We start from the raw sequence: 18,620 nt of genomic DNA, 5'->3' as shown, positions 1-18,620 counted from the left end.
TATATTTAAAAACAGAACTGTTGGAAGTTGTCAACAGTTATAGGGCAAATTACGATGAGAACTGACTTTTTTGGCAAAGGAAAACACCCCAGTTTAACATCACTAACTTAATGGCTCAGTCTTTGAAAATTTGTTCAAACATAACCTGATTCCTAATTTATCAAAGAAAATAGCTGTCATGATGGGTAATGCTCCTTTTTATAGCAGGAAGTTCCTAACACTTCTTTCAATAATAAAGAAATAAAAGCATGGCTTCTATCGAAAGATATATATAGTTATAGGGCAAATTACGATAGATATATAATTGAAGATATTGCACAACAACACAATTTAATAATTATCCGCCTTAAGTTACTCAATAAAAATGGAAAAATTATATAAAACACCTAATATTCATGATGATATTCACCAATTATTATAAATATTGGTAGGACGAAAGTAATAACTAGTAACTTAAGTTATTATGTTTAATTTATAATTAAAAATATATTATATTTACCCTTTACTTTTATTTATTAAAAATAGTTCGTATTTCCCCATTATATTATAAAACAAATGTAACAAACAATTTCCGTACAAATTTTTATATTATATATATATATATATATATATATATATATATATATATATATATATATATATATATATATATATATATATCATCATCATCATCATGTGCAGCTTTATCAACCGTTTCCAATTACGGTGCAGCCTCCCTTATTTCAATGTTATTTTATGTTCTTATTATTATTCGACGATGTCTTAGTTATACGTTGTTCTAATAATTTGCGCTCATTTGCGCCCATATTTTTCTATCTTGTGCTATTCGAGACCACGTTGTTCCTGTTAATTTTCTAATATCATAATCCCATCTGAGATTTGGGCGCCCCTTTGGTCTCTTAGCGTTCCTGGGGTACCACATAGTTGTTCTAGTGGTCCATCTGTTATCTGTTCTTCTTGCCATATGTCCTGCCCATTGCCATTTCAGGGATTTTATTCTTTGGATTACATCAGTAATATATATATATATATATATATATATATATATATATATATATATATATATATATATACGCCTGTACATTGGGCGCCACGCCCTTCCGGTAGGGATCTATGGAGTAGTATCACCGAGACGACGCAAGTCCTTATCTCTTGCCGTACAGCTCCACCATAGGCCGATCAGACACCAGCATATTCTAGTCTAAGCCACAGATTCGTTTTAGAATTTTATACTGCTGCGTTAGCCTTTTTTATTTTTCTGTACACCGAGCCAGCGCTTGAACGCACATCCACTTAACTATTCGACAGTGAAACGAATGAGAGTCGGCCACCTGACCTGCTTGGCTATCTGACCGACCAAATTTTTATATTAGCTACGTATAAATAAAAAACATTTATAGTGTTGACGTTTTGAGCTATCTTATTATTAGTCAATTTTCAAAACAATAAGTCAACCTCGCAAGGGGTATAATAAAAAAGGGGTTCAATAAAAATGTTTTTGCATGGTTAAGATTTTTTACATCTTGAATTATGGTTTTCAAAATGGCCTAACATAAAATAGTCTGTAACTTCAACACTACAAATGTTTTCTATTAACATATTTTTTTGTTGACCGTTCATGAGTGAATTGGAAGAAAAAATAATTATTCAGTACCGTCAGTAAATTATTAATTGTTTGATGACCTCTGAGAAAAAAAAGCAAATGAAAGTATTAGGCAGGTAGGTACTTGATTATTGCTATTAACTGCTGTTGAATACAAAAGAAGTATTTGTTTATAATAATTCACAGAATGAAAGAAATATGGTAAACCCGCTAGAGGTTTAAAACACCCTGGATCTAACATTTGAAACGCAGTATAGATCAATAGTAATCAATAAGATCAAAACTGGAAGTCAATGGAGTTAGCATTGAAACAGTAATGGAAATAAAGTACCTAGGGATGCCTAGGGATTACACCGTCCAGCTATGGAGAAGGTGAAAAAGAAGTAAGAGATCAAGTATAGAGAGCAAAAAGATTAGCAATATGCCTTAATAACACTATATCGCATAACCGACACATTAACGATGAAACGAAATCAAGAGTCAATAAGGCCAGTATAAGACCAATAATGATATACGCTTCAGAAACAAGACCCTACACAGCCGAAACACAGAGGTTGATGAAAACAGCAGAAATGAGAGTACTCAGAAGAATTACAGTTAACACGCTGAGAGACCGAATAAGTAGTGATAAGATCAGAAAAAAATGTGTATGAACGAGTGAAGTAAATAAAAAAAAAGCAAATGAGTAAGCAAAATTACTTATATAAAGGAAGTTGAAGAAGGCATGGCAGCATGGACTCTTACTGATAACATGTATAAGAAATTGAACGCACTTGAGATGCACTTAGAACGCAAAATACTTAGAACATCATGTAACGACAGAGTACGAATCGATATGATATGGTTTTCCTATATCGACACGGCACTTAAAGTAGAACGAAACAGTTGAGTTACTCATAATAAAAATACTTAAATACTCCTAATAAAAAACGGTGAATATTTTTGTTCCAGCTTTACCTTTTTTTAGGTTTATAAGCTCATTAAACCTTAATTTCGTATCGTTTTTTATATGCTGTACATTATGAAATTATAATTATGTATTCACAATTTAATATAAATCGTACTGCTACCTACAAAGATACTCACCAACATTGTTTTGTTGACCTTTTGTTTCGGGTAATTTCGTTTCTACCATCTTGTTGCCATGAAAGACGACTCACAACTAGGAGATGAGCGGATTACGTTCGTTAATTTGGATATTTGAACTAAAACAAACAGACAATTCTGTCGATAAGATAGTACATGAATATTCAAATTAGCGCTGTGATTTTAAAGTGTGGCAAGTTTATTGATATAGATACATTTAAATAAATTAATTAAGTTTCTTAAAAAAAGTAAAACTCCAATATAATAAATGAAAACATAAATATTCAGAAATCGAACTAATTAACAGACGGTTCAAGTAAACGCAAAGTTTTATGAAGAATATATCCCAGAAGTTAGAGTTATTGTTATATTTATTGGATTAGTTAATTCAAAAATGTGTCATTTTTTATGTGCGCGTACATCCAACAAGAAACCTACATAAGCAGTTACAAAAGGGCTATATCTAAGACACTACTTGAGCTATAAATAAATTGTTTTGACAAATTTTTAAGGTAATGTCATGATAACAGTTTTCTAAACAACATTTTTTTTACGAAATACAGCCCAATATGAAAAGTCAACCCTTTTTGCAAAATGGGTGTACTTTTGGATTGTAAACTTTTTTTGAATAATAATAAACACCGTCAACTATCTTTTTTTATTTTATACACACGCCGGACAATAAATCCCGGGTCTAACTAGTAAAACAATATATTTTTGAAAAATTTATTCTTTATTCATTAAAATAACCCCATTTAACGATGATACAACCATTCCAATGCTTCTCTAATTTTTCGATGCCGTCCTTGTGAAACAATAATTTATCTTTGCATTCAAAATAGGCTTCAGTTTCGGCGATTACTTCTCCACCGGAGCGATATTTCTTGCTACGGAACATTTTTTTAGATCGGAAAAAAGGTAGTAATTGCTGGGGACCAGATCTGGACTACACGGTGGGCGTGGAAGCAATTTAAAGCCCAATTCAGCAAGCAGTTTGAATGCAGCAAACTATTGTTGAATGGTTGTAGTCGATGAAGCAGAGTCCCCGTAACACTTTTTGAGCCATTCCTCAGTTTGGACGATATTGTCTCCCATCAAATAACAGTGATAAATCAACACAAGAAATTGCTTTGAATCCAGTGTTTATAAAAATCACAAAAGTAGCGTCACTTCAAGCACCGTAACTGGGTAAATAATAATCTGAGTATCATGCACATTTTTACAGTATGCTTTTGAAGGTTAGTACTACCGAAATGTCAAATGGAAAATTCGTTAGAGTCGCCATCTTATGGTTATGCCCATTACTTATTGACGGGCGTATTATATTATAAGAATAAAATAAAATAAAGTTGACCAGAACAAAATGGAATAAAATAACGTAAAATAAAATAAATCAAAATGAAATAAAATAAAATAAAATAAAATAAAATAAAATAAAATAAAATAAAATAAAATAAAATAAAATAAAATAAAATAAAATAAAATAAAATGAAATGAAATGAAATGAAATGAAATGAAATGAAATGAAATGAAATGAAATGAAATGAAATGAAATGAAATGAAATGAAATGAAATGAAATGAAATGAAATGAAATGAAATGAAATGAAATGAAATGAAATGAAATGAAATGAAATGAAATGAAATGAAATGAAATGAAATGAAATGAAATGAAATGAAATGAAATGAAATGAAATGAAATGAAATGAAATGAAATGAAATGAAATGAAATGAAATGAAATGAAATGAAATGAAATGAAATGAAATGAAATGAAATGAAATGAAATGAAATGAAATGAAATGAAATGAAATGAAATGAAATGAAATGAAATGAAATGAAATGAAATGAAATGAAATGAAATGAAATGAAATGAAATAAAATGAAATAAAATAAAATAAAATAAAATAACATAAAATAAAATAAAATAAAATAAAATAAAATAAAATAAAATAAAATAAAATAAAATAAAATAAAATAAAATAAAATAAAATAAAATAAAATAAAATAAAATAAAATAAAATAAAATAAAATAAAATAAAATAAAATAAAATAAAATAAAATAAAATAAAATAAAATAAAATAAAATAAAATAAAATAAAATAAAATAAAATAAAATAAAATAAAATAAAATAAAATAAAATAAAATAAAATAAAATAAAATAAAATAAAATAAAATAAAATAAAATAAAATAAAATAAAATAAAATAAAATAAAATAAAATAAAATAAAATAAAATAAAATAAAATAAAATAAAATAAAATAAAATAGAATAGAATAGAATAAAATAAAATAGAATGAAATGACAAAGTTAAAAGTACAGTAGATCGTCGATTATCCGAACGTCGCGTCGCGTCGATCAACCGAACGACCGATTATCCGAACTCCCGAGTCATGCGTACCTAACTTTTCCCATAGTATATTAAACTAAAGATTAATATCGTTATAGTATCTACTAAGCTTATCCTGTGACAATTCGGATTCTACAAAGGGAAGAGGACAGTTGACGCAACTTTGAATGTAATCGAGGCATTGCACAACATTGGGGACGAACAGCGCTCGGCGGCTCTACTGCTCTTCGATGTTAGAAATGCATTGCATACCCTGCTACTGTTACTCGCGCAATGCTGGAGTGTAATAGATGAACAGTGGAACGAAACAGAATGTATAGAGAAATAGGTATGAACCCTGGTACTGTGAGAAAGATAAATGTGAAGATGACGGGAAGTAAGAAGGGATGTTGATTGCCAACGTTCGGAACGGACAAGGCACATGAAGAAGAAGAAGAAGGGATGGAATATTGTACATAATTACATTCGAACAGAAATTAAAAAGAAAGAAAAAGAAGAGAAACACCAGCCGGAACAATGACAGAGATAAGATATAGATATAAAGAAGGTAGTGCTCCGAAAGTATGGTCAGCCTTACAGCGGCCATCCCAGTTTCGGAGTACAGCAGTCAACTGTGCACAAGTAGAAGAGGGTGGTTTTAGTTGGTAGGCAGGCTAACAGAAAGGCATCTGTTTTCATTACCTCTTTTTTATAAGAGTAAGGGTAAGGGTAAGGGATAAGTTAACTTTTTTAGAAATTTCTACTCCCAGAGAAAAAAATACCTTAGCCCTAAGCTTACCCAGGGACAGATATAGCAAGTGACCACAACATTGTTTTAGCAGACATGAAACTCAAACTAAAATAAATAAAAACAGCTTCCAAAACAGCTAGAATTAATCTAAGTAGACTTAAAAAGAAAAAGAAGCTGATCTCTGCCAACAGATCAAAGAACATATTCACAAGGAAGTCCAGAAAGTAGAAAAATAAGGAAAACTTAACGCTATAGAAAAATAGAGAAACAATTCTGAGGAACATCATACAACAACAACTAGAGGGCGATACATCGCCTAAAAGCAAACAATAGATAACACAAAAAAAAAGTCATTACTATCGGAAAGGAGGAAATACAAGAATAACAACGAACAACAATACAAAAACGTAAACGAAACAATCAAATAAAAAATCAAAGAAGCGAAGGAGTTCTGGCTATTAAAAAAATGTGCAGAAATCAAAAGATTAGAAAAGCGACATGACAGATTTAACATATACAGGAAAATTAAAGAGATATATGGCATATACACAAAACGAGGTATTGGAAACAATAAATCAAAACAACAAAATAATAATTGAAAGAGACAATGAAGAATATATAAAAGAGCTATTTGAAGATGACGAAAGAATGGAAACAATAAAACTAAGAGGTAGAAATGGACCAACAATTAAAAAAGGGGAAATTGAAAAAGCATTAAAACGTATAAAAAATGATAAAGCCATGGGACCGGATAAAATACCTACATAAATTTTAAAACTACTAAAAGTAATATAATATATTAAACAATATTATTGTTAACACCAATGATGTTAACAGAGATGCCAGAGAAAATATTTTTTGTTAGTATATGGCAGGGCAGTTGCATTGGATTTGATTGCAAACCATAATTGTAAGACCCCAAAGAAAAGAAGTCAGGAACAAAACTTGATAAAAATCAGTTAAAAAAATACTGAGTGACGTCATATTCAGTTTCAACAGTTCGCGTGAGTAGTAGATGTGCATATTGGGTTATTTATAAAAATAAACGACGTATATGAAGTTTGTAGCATCAAAAATACTCAGTCTAGGTCTTATTCTGTATGTTTATTGTGCAACCTACAGAGTGCGAAAAAATTATAATAAAGGTGACTTTTTGTATAAAGCGATTCTCTTTCTTGTCCTTATGAATTTCTAACTAAATTTTGTTGTGAGTAGCCCAATGATAGCCTCAAAAATTAAAAAAAAATAGTAAACCTTACCTTTATTTAATAGTATGTATAAAAAATTTAAACACAAAGTAATGGACAACAAATGGTTAATAATAGTTTGATACGTCAAAGAAACAAAAAAGTTGTTTGTTACAACAAACGTGTAATGTATGCAAAATGACTAATATAACATGAAATTATATTTTCAACTTGATAAACAAAGCAAAGCAAATAGAGGTACTTGAAGAGGGAATACAGTGAATAAAATAATTTCTAAAAAACGTTGCAAAATATAAATTTTTTTGTTTATATTAATGGTATATCTAGTATATAGTAAAGGTATGGGTTAGTAGGGATTATTTTATAGGAACTAGTCAGTGTAAGAGAGAGGGGGACATCATGCCCCGGGCGCTACTCACAAAGGGGCACCAAATAGTCCACGAAACCAAAAATTGCTAGATTATTATTACTCTAATGGATCCAAATGATAAAAAGGATGAATATGTAAAATCAGATTCAGAGTCACAACTCTATTTAGGTTGTACACCTACTGCTGCCAAACTTTTATTCACTAATAACACAACTCAACAAATACAATAGGTACTATGAAGAAGGTGGCCCAAGTACATCAGAAATGATAAATACATGTTCAAATTTAATAAAAATACAGAACAACAGAAAATACAACAGAAACACTGTAATTCAGGACGTTTTGGAGTTCAAGGATGTTGCTTATTTAAAATTAAGCAACTATCTTTAAAATAATATCGTACCAACTTCGAAAAGAAATGATTATTCGTGGATCTTACACATTTCACAACAAAGTCAGTTTAAATGCAGTAACAACATCAACTAATTGTCTAATGCCAGAATCTTGGTTTTCTTAACTGGTCGGTAATAAAGAGGAAGGAAGGAACTGAAGTCAACCCATCTTAATGGGGCGCTAAATAGGTATTGTGCCCCGGACACACTACCTTTAAGTTCGCTTCGCCACTGGAACTAGTTAAAATTATCTTTGGTGTAAAACTCTCTTAACCCTAGAATGGTAGTTTCAATTAGATGAAGTGAGCACATTTCTAGACAGGGGTGGCCTATATTCTCAGTACCTTTTTTAGTTTCAAATCAACTGTAGAACTTCTGGAGAAGAGCAGCAGGCAAATCAAGAAGAGATCGAATACCAAATGAGAGAATACGAGAAATGATGGGAGTCAAGCATACAATAGTTGATATCATAAAAACAAAACAGTTAATATGATACGGCCATGCACAGAGAATGCCAGATGACAGGATTCCGAAACAGATTTTGACGTGGACGTCACAAGGAAGAAGAAAAAGAGGAAGGCCGAGAAGAAGCTCGAGAGAGGGAATTGAAAAAGAACTAGAGGAAAGAGAAATCCCTCCAGGCCTATGGTTAAATAGAGAAGAATGGCGGTTAGGAGCCGGAAGGCGTCGGAGAATGCTGTGAACCGATAGTAGTAGTATCAACTGTAGCCGTAAATATTTATCGGACGCTAAGTCCGCTAATTTATAACGACACCACAGTACAATTCTCGTGTTATAATTTCGAATATAGAAGTAAATAACTTTAACAAGCAAAGCTTTGGCTCAAGCTGAGTTATAAGAAATTGTGCGTGCTTATAAGGATGGTGAGAGTGATGAAGACGTCTCTTTAAGTAATACAGAATCTGAGTGTTTAAGTGAGGATTAAGACAAAGAGCTTAGTGAAAGTAAACATTCTGATACCATTTTAGCAGAACTAGATAGTGAAGAGGAGAGTGAAGATTCGCAGAAAGATAGCGATCAAAAAAGAAAAGTAGTATATGAAAAAAATGGTTTTAAGTAGTATTAAAGGTAGTCCGTATTTCTCAAAGAACACTCGCACAGTTCAAAAAAATATATTGTTTCGTCTAACAGGTTCAAAGGCTCTCGTTTCAAATACACCAGAAGAGATTTTGGCTTAAAACCTATTTTTTAGCAACTCAATGATATATTACTCAAAACACAAACCAAGAAATCTCTAAACAATCTACTGAATATAGTCAAACTCCAAGTTTTACAACTACCACAAGCAAAGAAGAGTTTTTGGCATTATTCGGTCAAAAGGTATTCAGCATCAAAACTAGCTACCTGAGTATCTCGGATTCATGGTCAAAATAATTTGGAATGCCCATTTTTAGAGCATTGCTGTCTCAAAAACACTTTGATTTTTTGATTAATTGTCTTCGTTTTGATGACAAAACAATTATATAATATATATAATTATAGCAACAATTAAACCAGATCAGATTCAAATTTAAAAATTACTCCCAGGAAAGATTTTCTTTTAACATTAAGCACTACCGTTGGTGACTCAACGCAACTAAAAAAGAGAGCAGAAATACCAACTTTGTCTAGATTTTTAAGCTCCATGGTTTTGAATGTTCTTGGCGAAGAGGACCAGGCAGTACTCAGAAATCAAGAAACTCAATCTCCAACCCTCAAAAGATGTTAATTTTGCCCTTAATTTACCAACAGAAAAGGCACAGGGTAAAGACCTGTGCGTCTGCTGAAAAGCTTGTCTTTGTGCCGAACACAGAGAAGACCAATTTGTCCAACTTGTACCAAAGAAATTTGACTTTTTTGTTATAAACATGTTCTCGTGTACTTCTTTAGAGTCTTTTTTATATTTTTATGTTTTAAACAATGTAAAATACTTGACATTATGGTACCAATAATGACTTAAAACATATCGATACCCATTCTAGGGTTAATATTGGATTGTAATCTTCTAACAAATAATTTAAACAAGATGCTCAAGCTGATGATATTGCAGTACCTTTTGATATATTAGTTGAATTGAAATTTGGTCACAAAAACCCGATGCAAATTAATATCAGAGATTATTGAGGTACAAAAACAAATGTAGTCGGGGATTATAATCTCTTATAGTCTAGTTTACTCTTTGATAGTTTGAAGTTTAAAAATATTTAGCTGCGGATAATGAAATAAACTTTAAAAAAATAAAATAAAAAATATTTATAAATCTCATATACAATGTCTACAAAATGGAAACATGATATTTAAGGTGTTTACTTTACCATTCAAAGATACACTTATACTAAACTGGAACAATACTCATAATTGCGTAAATAAAATAACGTCTTAAATACACAGATGATACTGTTGTGGTCGCGATCAATTATGCAGAACTTATCATAAACTTGACACAGTTAGCATACTCACCATATATCACATACGGAACACAAATAAAATATTAAAACAAAATTTACGTCGAACTGCACATGCCAAAGTTATTCGTGCGAATGCAAAGGTCGATGATTCAATTTATACCTATTTGCCAGGACGATTTTTAGTAATACCACAGGATTACAACATATTCTAAAATTATTTAAATTATCTTAGTATAGCATTCAGAATTTTGTCCTGATCTTGATTATTATTCACAAAATAACTGTATATCCCTTATCGGTTTATGAGATAATTAGAAAGTCAGTCTTTTAATAGTTTGATCTTTAATTCTTTTTTATTGTTATTAACACGTTAAGCCCCATGAAGTATAATACGCGTAACGCACCTAATCTTGCTCTTTGAGCGACGTGACAAACCTATTATGTCTCATTGCTAACAGTTTTATTTTGAATCGTAATAGTCTAGGTGCCAGGCGACATACTGTATCACTCATACATAACAGGCTACAATTTTCAGGATAGCTTCAAAGACCTCGACCCCCAAATATCTCTTGGGATACTTTCTGTACCGGATGCTTTTTCTCTCCAGCTTATCCAAAACTGGTCATTTTGAAGTGGTGTATCAAATTTATTAATAACGTACATATTTCTGTTTAATGAATACAAAAGTCGACTTCGTGAAATATCCTAAAAAAATCTTGTCCGACAAAAATTTTGGTTCCATAAGGGAGTCCACCAAACTAAACATGCCAAAAAACAAAAAAATTAGTGATAACAAACTGATTTTCTCTATATCTTTCAAAAATAACGTGAAAACTATTATTTTTACATTGTCCGACAAAATGTACTCGCCGATTTTTCCGTCCGACAGTGAAAATCGGCTTTTCCACCATGTCGTCTCCGGTGTAATTAATAAACATATGAAATAATGATAGCATCTTGGTGCAAGTTTCCATGTTTATTAATTTTTCTAACTATTGCGCAATATGTTGCAATATTGCGTAGTTAGCCGGTACGCTCTTATTGTGGCATTGTCTTGAAAAGACAATGCCTTTATGGTTTATTTACTTGGTGAAAATAAAACACAGGTTTTCTAAGAAGAAAAAAACTCAGCTTCAGAGTCTTAGAAAATTGCAGAGCCCTTCGAGCAAAGTGCTCTAGGGAGCTACCCTAGACGGGTAAAACTTAAAAAATTAAATTTAATTATAAGTTCCAGAAGGAAGGGCGATGCACATCGAGGTGCGTGATTGGTGGCACCTGATGACAACCAGTCTTTGGAAATTTATTAATAACTGTGGGACAAAAAAAAATTAGATTTGTGAAATATTTACATACTAAATGGAATATGTGTCCGACAAATATAATGTACCCAAATTGCAGTCCGACAAAAAATGGTAATTTTTTTATTTATTTAATCTATATAAATTTCAGATATTACGCAAAGCTTAAATTTTATTAATAACCGTCGGACTAAGTACAAAGGTTATTTTTTAGATAATTATTTAATGTTTAATACTATTGGCGGACAAATCAAATGGTGCGGGAGCGCCCCATGAAAAAATCAGTTATTTTTCGCGTAAAATGCAAAAATGCGCATTTATTAAATGGCGTTATTGAGAATTATGCGTATAACAAAGATAACTGGTATTTAAGTAAGTAAGTATTTGATATTTTATATTATATTCTGTATGAATATTAAAAAAAATTGTAAAAATAATATAAATATATATAATATAAACATGTGTATGCAATAAAAAATAATTAAATAATTAAAGTTTTTTTGACATTTTTCATCAGAACTATTATTTAACTCTTCATTACTTAATCTAATAATGTCCTCATAGTTCTCTTCATTTTGACTTTCCGTATCTAAAATAATAATAGATTATGATTTTTTACAAGTACCTACTATATTTCAAATATAAATAACAAGCATAAAATATTATTACCTGATACATTTGAAAATATATCATCAAATGTAGGACACTGAGGGCCATGAAACCAATGGTGGTAATATTTTTCTTCCATCAGTGTCCATCCACAATTTTCAGGTTTTAAATTTGTTGGTGATCTTAAATGTGCATTGCACCACACACTGCATATACAAATTGTTCTTTTAATTTGTTGCAATAGCTCTTCTTTAGATGGAGGCATACTTGATGCATCGAGACCTCTTAACTGAGCTTTTATTACCATTTCATCGTGATTTTTGTTTCCAAAAGCCTTCTTGAAGAGCTCAACTCGCCCCATGTTGACGTCTTTGCTTTTTAAGGAATAAACTTTACAAATAAATTATTCAATGACTTTAAAAGATCCAGGAAGGCTACCTGATATCTCTCATTTTTCTTCAAAATATCAAATGGTCTCTTCTTTCCTTTTCTATAAAATGCAGGGTTATAAATAATCATTGCCAGTAAATACATGACATACTGTTAGAGCTCGTATCATTTGCTCTCCATAATTTTGATAAATATCATTGATATTAAAATATTCCCTTTTTTTTTGTTGGTTGACATATCTATAATTACTTCCACATTGGATTTTAAGAACTCCATATTGGATAGCATAATTATAGGTATGTCAGAATCGGTATAACGAACTATTACTCGGTAGTTCGTGTTCATCTGACAAATATGGTGTAGAATCTTGTATCTGCTTTTTCATGTGTACAAGATGAATTATAATCTACAGATCTCTTCATTCGATTGTTGAAAACTTCATACACGTAACAATTATCATAATTCAATTTTAGTATTTTTCCTTCACATATCTTAGCAAATTAGTCGTTGCACCAGTCTTCAACGAGAAATTCTACAAACTTTTCTTTAAAATTTCTATTTCTTAATAATTTGCCAAAATCTGTTGAGCGCATATTTTTTCTTCTGACATCATACTGAATATTTTAAGTTTTACAATTAAAAAAAAAATACATATACACAATTTCAGCGAAGGGTACGACGAAACGTGTCCGACTGAAAAATCGGAAAAAGATTATTGTCCGTCAATTCTACATTTATTGTATACTACGAGATTTTATAAAACAGCTTTGAAAAAATCAGCTTGTTATTTATAAATAGGATGTATCTATAATTTTAATGCTCACACATTCTACAAAAAGGTAATCTTTCGTTATTTTTGAACGATACAGAGAAAACAGCTTGTTATTAATAAATTTTTTAAAGTTGTTTTTTTGGCATGTGTAGTTTGGTGGGCTCCCTTATGGAACCAAAATTTTTGGCGGACAAGCTTTTTTTCGGATATTTCACGAAGTCGACTTTTGTATTCATTAAACAGCAATACGTTATTAATAAATTAGATACATCATTTCAAAATGACCACTTTTGGATAAGCTGGAGAGAAAAAGAACCCGGTACAGAAAGTATCCCAAGAGATATTTGGGGTTCGAGGTCTTATGAAGCTATCCTGAAAATTGTAGCCTGTTATGTATGTACATTTATACGTTTTGCTAATGGAAATCGAAAGGAGGTGAACTGAGGACCCACACGTTAATAATATTTCATTAGTTTTAGTTTCACACTTTAGTTTTTTTTTTGCTTTTATATTAAATATATTCTCGTGAAATAAGAAATAAGCAGTTTTCAATGATTTTACAATTTTATTGCCTAAAATATTAGATAGGTATAAAGCGCAAATTTAACATGGGTATAAAGATACAGTGTTTTGAATTGTTAAACTTAAACTAACAAAAACATAAAGAAAGAAACTAAACCTTGGGCATCCACCATTCTAATCAAAACTTTTTATTCCCTTTTTTTATTATGATCATTATGATCCACAAAAAACAACTAGGAAAACTGTAAGGTTTTGTACAGGCAGAACAGTGCCACTTTGAAAGTGTTGCTTCATTTAGTTCAATTTTGCGCTCATCAATTGCCTTCATAATACGATAATATACGACACAACGCAATCGTGAATTATGTTCAACAAAAATATGTCCATTGTTTTACACATTGTCTGATTTAGGAAATTGGTGAGTTTCAGTTATTTCCAGGAGAGATAAACAAAATATCTGATGAAAATCTGCAATGGATATTTTGTTTTAAGTTACTTCCTGATATACTAAGTAAGCGTTCACGACAGCTGAACCTAACAAATCTGAAAGATCGACAAACCTTTTTGCTTCATTATATTCTACGAGAGCTACAACTTTCAGTTTTTGAGTTACCTTGATTCTGTATAGTTTTTAGGTTATTTGTATAAATCGTACTTAGCATAAGAACATCTCTTTTTTCATGCCATTTCAAAACGACTATTCCCGTAGCACTTTCTTGTTAATTGGGTATTTGGATTTTATTTTTTTTTTGTTTAATATCTTTAGAATTGTATTATCGATTACTTTGAGGTATTCCAACACGATAAGTTTTTTAAGCTAACAATTCAGTGGCCAAAGAAACACTTGTGTAATAATTATCCGTGTATAATCTGCTTTCAAAATTCAAAAGTCCTTCCATAAGATAAAGTACTACATTCCACCGGGCAGTATCGGTACCACAATAAATTTTAAAATTGTATATATAGCCACCTTCACATTTCTTACCTAGTCCTCGATGTTCTCCACCTTGTATCTACGTCGTATATCCGTACTTCTAGCTCTGTCCCATAGTGTCTTTCCATAAATTTTTCATCTCTGCTATTTCTAACATTTTTTTTTGTCCTTTCTTTGTCAGGTCGTGTTTTTGTCGCGTATAGAAAGTTTTGTATTTTTACCATCCGGAACAAACAGTCCAGTTGAAAGCAGTGTGTTATAAATTGTGTTTTTGTGTGGTTAATTCAGTGATAGCAGAATAGTGGAAGGCGAAAAGAGACCAAGTTAAGAATTAAAAACTCTTTTTGTCCGAAGAGGTTCCAGTTTCTGTGAGTAAAGAAAAGAAGCATTAAATAAAATTGACACGAGGCACCAAGTCGAGGAAAAAAATCCTTGGGCCTAATGACTGCTGGCCTTATTTTGAACGAGTCGGAGATTGGATGTGTGAAGATAATACGAACGATTGCTGTTTTGAAACATTGTGAAAGGAGAAAGCAGAATTGTTCCATTTTACTCTTATATTTCTTACCTAGTCCTGGATGTTCTCCACCTTGTATCTACGTCGTACATCTGTAGTTCTAGCTCTGTCCCATAGTGTCAATTTTTCATCTCTGCTATTTCTAACATTTTTTTTTGTCCTTTCTATGTCAGGTTGTGTTTCTGTCGCGTATGTCATTATTGGCCTGATGATTGTTTTTTAAATTCTGCATTTCATTTCTTTTCCGATATTTTTATTTCTCCATATTATTTCATTCAGGCAACCTGCGGCACTGTTTGCTCTATTAATTTGATCTGTTTTGAGCTTTTCGTAGCTAGATAGTGTTATGCCTAGGTATTTAAACTCCACTTGTTCTATTATTTGACGTTCCAGCTCCAATTTACATCGTAATAGATTTGCTGTTATAACCATGCATCTTGGCTTTTTTGAAGAAATTAATATGATAAATTTTCTGGAGGTTATATTAAATTGGTGCAGCATAATTATGTTTTAAATCATCTCCACTTTGAGAGAGCAATATTGTGTTGCCTGCATATCAGATTATTATAAGTTGTTTTTCTCCCATTTGGTATCCTTTTTTAGTTTTTACTTTTTTTATTATTTCGTCCATAATCAAGTTGAACAGTAGAGGACTCAGGAAATCTCCCTATCTTATTTCATTTTTCTTAGAGTGCCGTTTCCCTATGGAGTTTGCTGTCAAAAATTAATTGTTTTGTGGGTGCACTCTAAATATCGATCTATAGACAGATTGTTAATAATGTAATAAAAAAAAAGAATAATAAACATTTTATCAATAATCTAATAATAATATTACTACAAAATTATGCATAGAATTCCGACATTTCATGTTAAATAAAAAAACTTACAGCGATTTAAACACAAGAAACTCGAAACAAATGAAAATTTTCACAAAATACAGTGTACAAGAAAATGTGTCACTTGTAATAACTAAAGTAATTATTAAATTGTCCTAATAATATTATTTTGATGTTTAATTGTTAAGACAATTTGTAAAAACAAAATAATGTGCTCAAAAAAAAATAAAAATATTAAATTTGTGTTTATACCATTATTATAAAAATACATTTACTTATTTAAAAAATATAATTTAAGTTACCTTAGCGGGTTGGGATGAGACAGCGAAAAGATCTGAGGAACGGGAAGCGGGACGGGACAGATAGACAAGTGCGGGAAACGGGACGGGACAAGCGCCTGTCCCGTGTGAAACTCTAATCTAGATGTTGCCGTGTGGAACTGTTTTCTATCAAACTGGGTGCTTTGGATGATTAAATTGCAGTCTGTCGCAAAATAAATCAATCGTGATCCATTATCATTTTTGTAACGTCATGTAGGCTATGTCTTTCTGCCCCCGGTTCTATGTACTATTTTCTGCCTATTTTGCGTTTATATCCCCTAATATTATTTTGATATCATGGTCAGGAGCTTCAGTGTATAGTCAATTTAGAGAGTCGTAGAATTTATTTTTATCATCCTCTGATGCTTCTTCGGTTGGTGGAATGCCTGCGAAGATGCTGCAGAGTAACAAGAATGGATAGGAGAAGTAATGACGAAATAAAGCAAAGAACATCAATAGAAACAGACATACTAACATATATAGAACAAAAAAGATTAAAGTGGTATGGACATGTAAGAAGAACTAGCGACAGCAGATGGATAAAGAGAATAACTGAATGGAGCCCCATAGGAAGGAGGAAAAGAGGACGACCCCGAAAATCCTGGAGGAACGAAGTAGACGACGCCATGAGTAAGAGAGGCCTAAACGATGGAGAATGGAACAACAGAGAGAGATGGAAACGGTTGAGCGAGGGAAGGCAGTGAATACTGTAGAATCCCTAAATATATATATATATATATATATATATATATATATATATATATATATATATATATACATATATATATATATACATATATATATATATATATATATATATATATATATATATATATATATATATTATTTCAGTCCCAGTCCAACTCATTACCTAAATGTCTGTTACGTTATATCTCGGCCCTTCTAGCTATTTTGTGGCTCTTGTAGATTTTCCAGGTCGGTACCAACATAACACGTCCCATGTTCCTAATAGTAATGCTCGGATTATAGGCAAAATGCCTTTTTTGCCTATTTTGCCTAGTATATTTGATTTTTGCACTTTTTGCCTTTATTCGTAAATTCCGCCTATTTGTGCCTTTTTTAAAATTTTATGGTACTACCCATGATATTATTCTATTACTAAACCATTCTATAATAAAATTTTGGGTCAATAATAAAATATCAATGGTTTGTTTATATAACAGATTTCTAGGAAAATGTACCTAATCGAGACTTGAGGGTTAACTATTTGGAAATCCCTAAGCTTTATTGGTTTATTATCAGTTGTAGAGTCGGTTACTGTATCAGAGTTTAGTCACAAATTGCTATATCCTAGTTTAGTTTTGTTGCGTATACCGAAAAGCAAAGAACACGTTTTAAAACGTTTTAGACATTTGTGTGAAAAGATGACATCTGAATTAAGGCTATGGATCGCACCTTATTCGGAACTTTCTCTAGAAGGAGATGGAGCATTTTGTAGACCATGCGGCAAATCGGTAAGTTTTATTTTTTCTCGTCCCACAACATAACTAAATTCTAAAGCGGTTTTAGAATTCTAATTTTTTTTTTAAATTCTCAGATTTCAAGTAGAAAAAAGTACTTTATTGACCAGCATTGTGGAACCCCACTTCATAAACGTAATTTGGAAAAATTAAATTCCTCTAAGTTAGCCCAAATATCTCTGCGGGATAGTCTAAGCAGTTCAAAAAAAAAGGAGGAAGACGCATTTAAATTTGATTTATGCCAGATGATGATTGCATCCAACATTCCTCTATATAAAGTTAATAACCCTAGTTTTAAATGCTTTTTCGAAAAATATCTTAATAAATCCTTACCGGACGAGAGTACATTGAGAAAACATACTGTGGAAAAATGTTATGTGGAATGTATTTCAAAAATTAAGCGGAAGTTAGAGGGCAATTTTTTGTATATTATCGTGGATGAAACGATAGATCCATAGATCCCTACCGGAAGGGCGTGACGCCTAAAATACCGGGTATATATATATATATATATATATATATATATATATATATATATATATATATATATATATATATATATATATATATATATATATATATATATATATATATATATATATATATATATATATATATATATATATATATATATATATATATATATATATATATATATATATATATATATATATATATCGTGGATGAAACAACAGATGTATGCGGCAGGTATATAGCTAATTTAATGATTGGAATTTTGAACGAAAACTTTGCGAAAAAACCTTATTTAGTTGCCGTTAAAGAATTGGAAGAAACAA

The 18,620-nt window shown here is 31.0% G+C and overlaps 1 protein-coding gene across 5 annotated transcripts in view; it reads right to left on the bottom strand.

Moving 5' to 3' along the window:
• LOC140437248 (putative inorganic phosphate cotransporter) overlaps window positions 1-18,620 on the bottom strand; it is a 90,960-nt gene that overhangs the window by 62,973 nt on the left and 9,367 nt on the right. For 3 of the 5 annotated variants that reach the window (XM_072526658.1, XM_072526654.1, XM_072526657.1), the window contains exon 2: window positions 2,690-2,808. In XM_072526658.1, the coding sequence (XP_072382759.1) occupies window positions 2,690-2,738 (49 nt within the window). In that variant the 5' untranslated portion in view covers window positions 2,739-2,808. Of the gene's footprint in view, window positions 1-2,689; window positions 2,809-10,051; window positions 10,169-10,196; window positions 10,279-18,620 lie in introns of those variants that run through there. The other 2 variants (XM_072526655.1, XM_072526656.1) reach the window with 2 other exon arrangements.

This window comes from Diabrotica undecimpunctata, chromosome 3, assembly GCF_040954645.1.
Source record: "Diabrotica undecimpunctata isolate CICGRU chromosome 3, icDiaUnde3, whole genome shotgun sequence".
In the NCBI taxonomy this organism is placed as follows: domain Eukaryota; kingdom Metazoa; phylum Arthropoda; class Insecta; order Coleoptera; family Chrysomelidae; genus Diabrotica; species Diabrotica undecimpunctata.
Note: the sequence above shows the minus strand (reverse complement) of the source record. Positions and strands in the feature narration are given on the sequence as shown.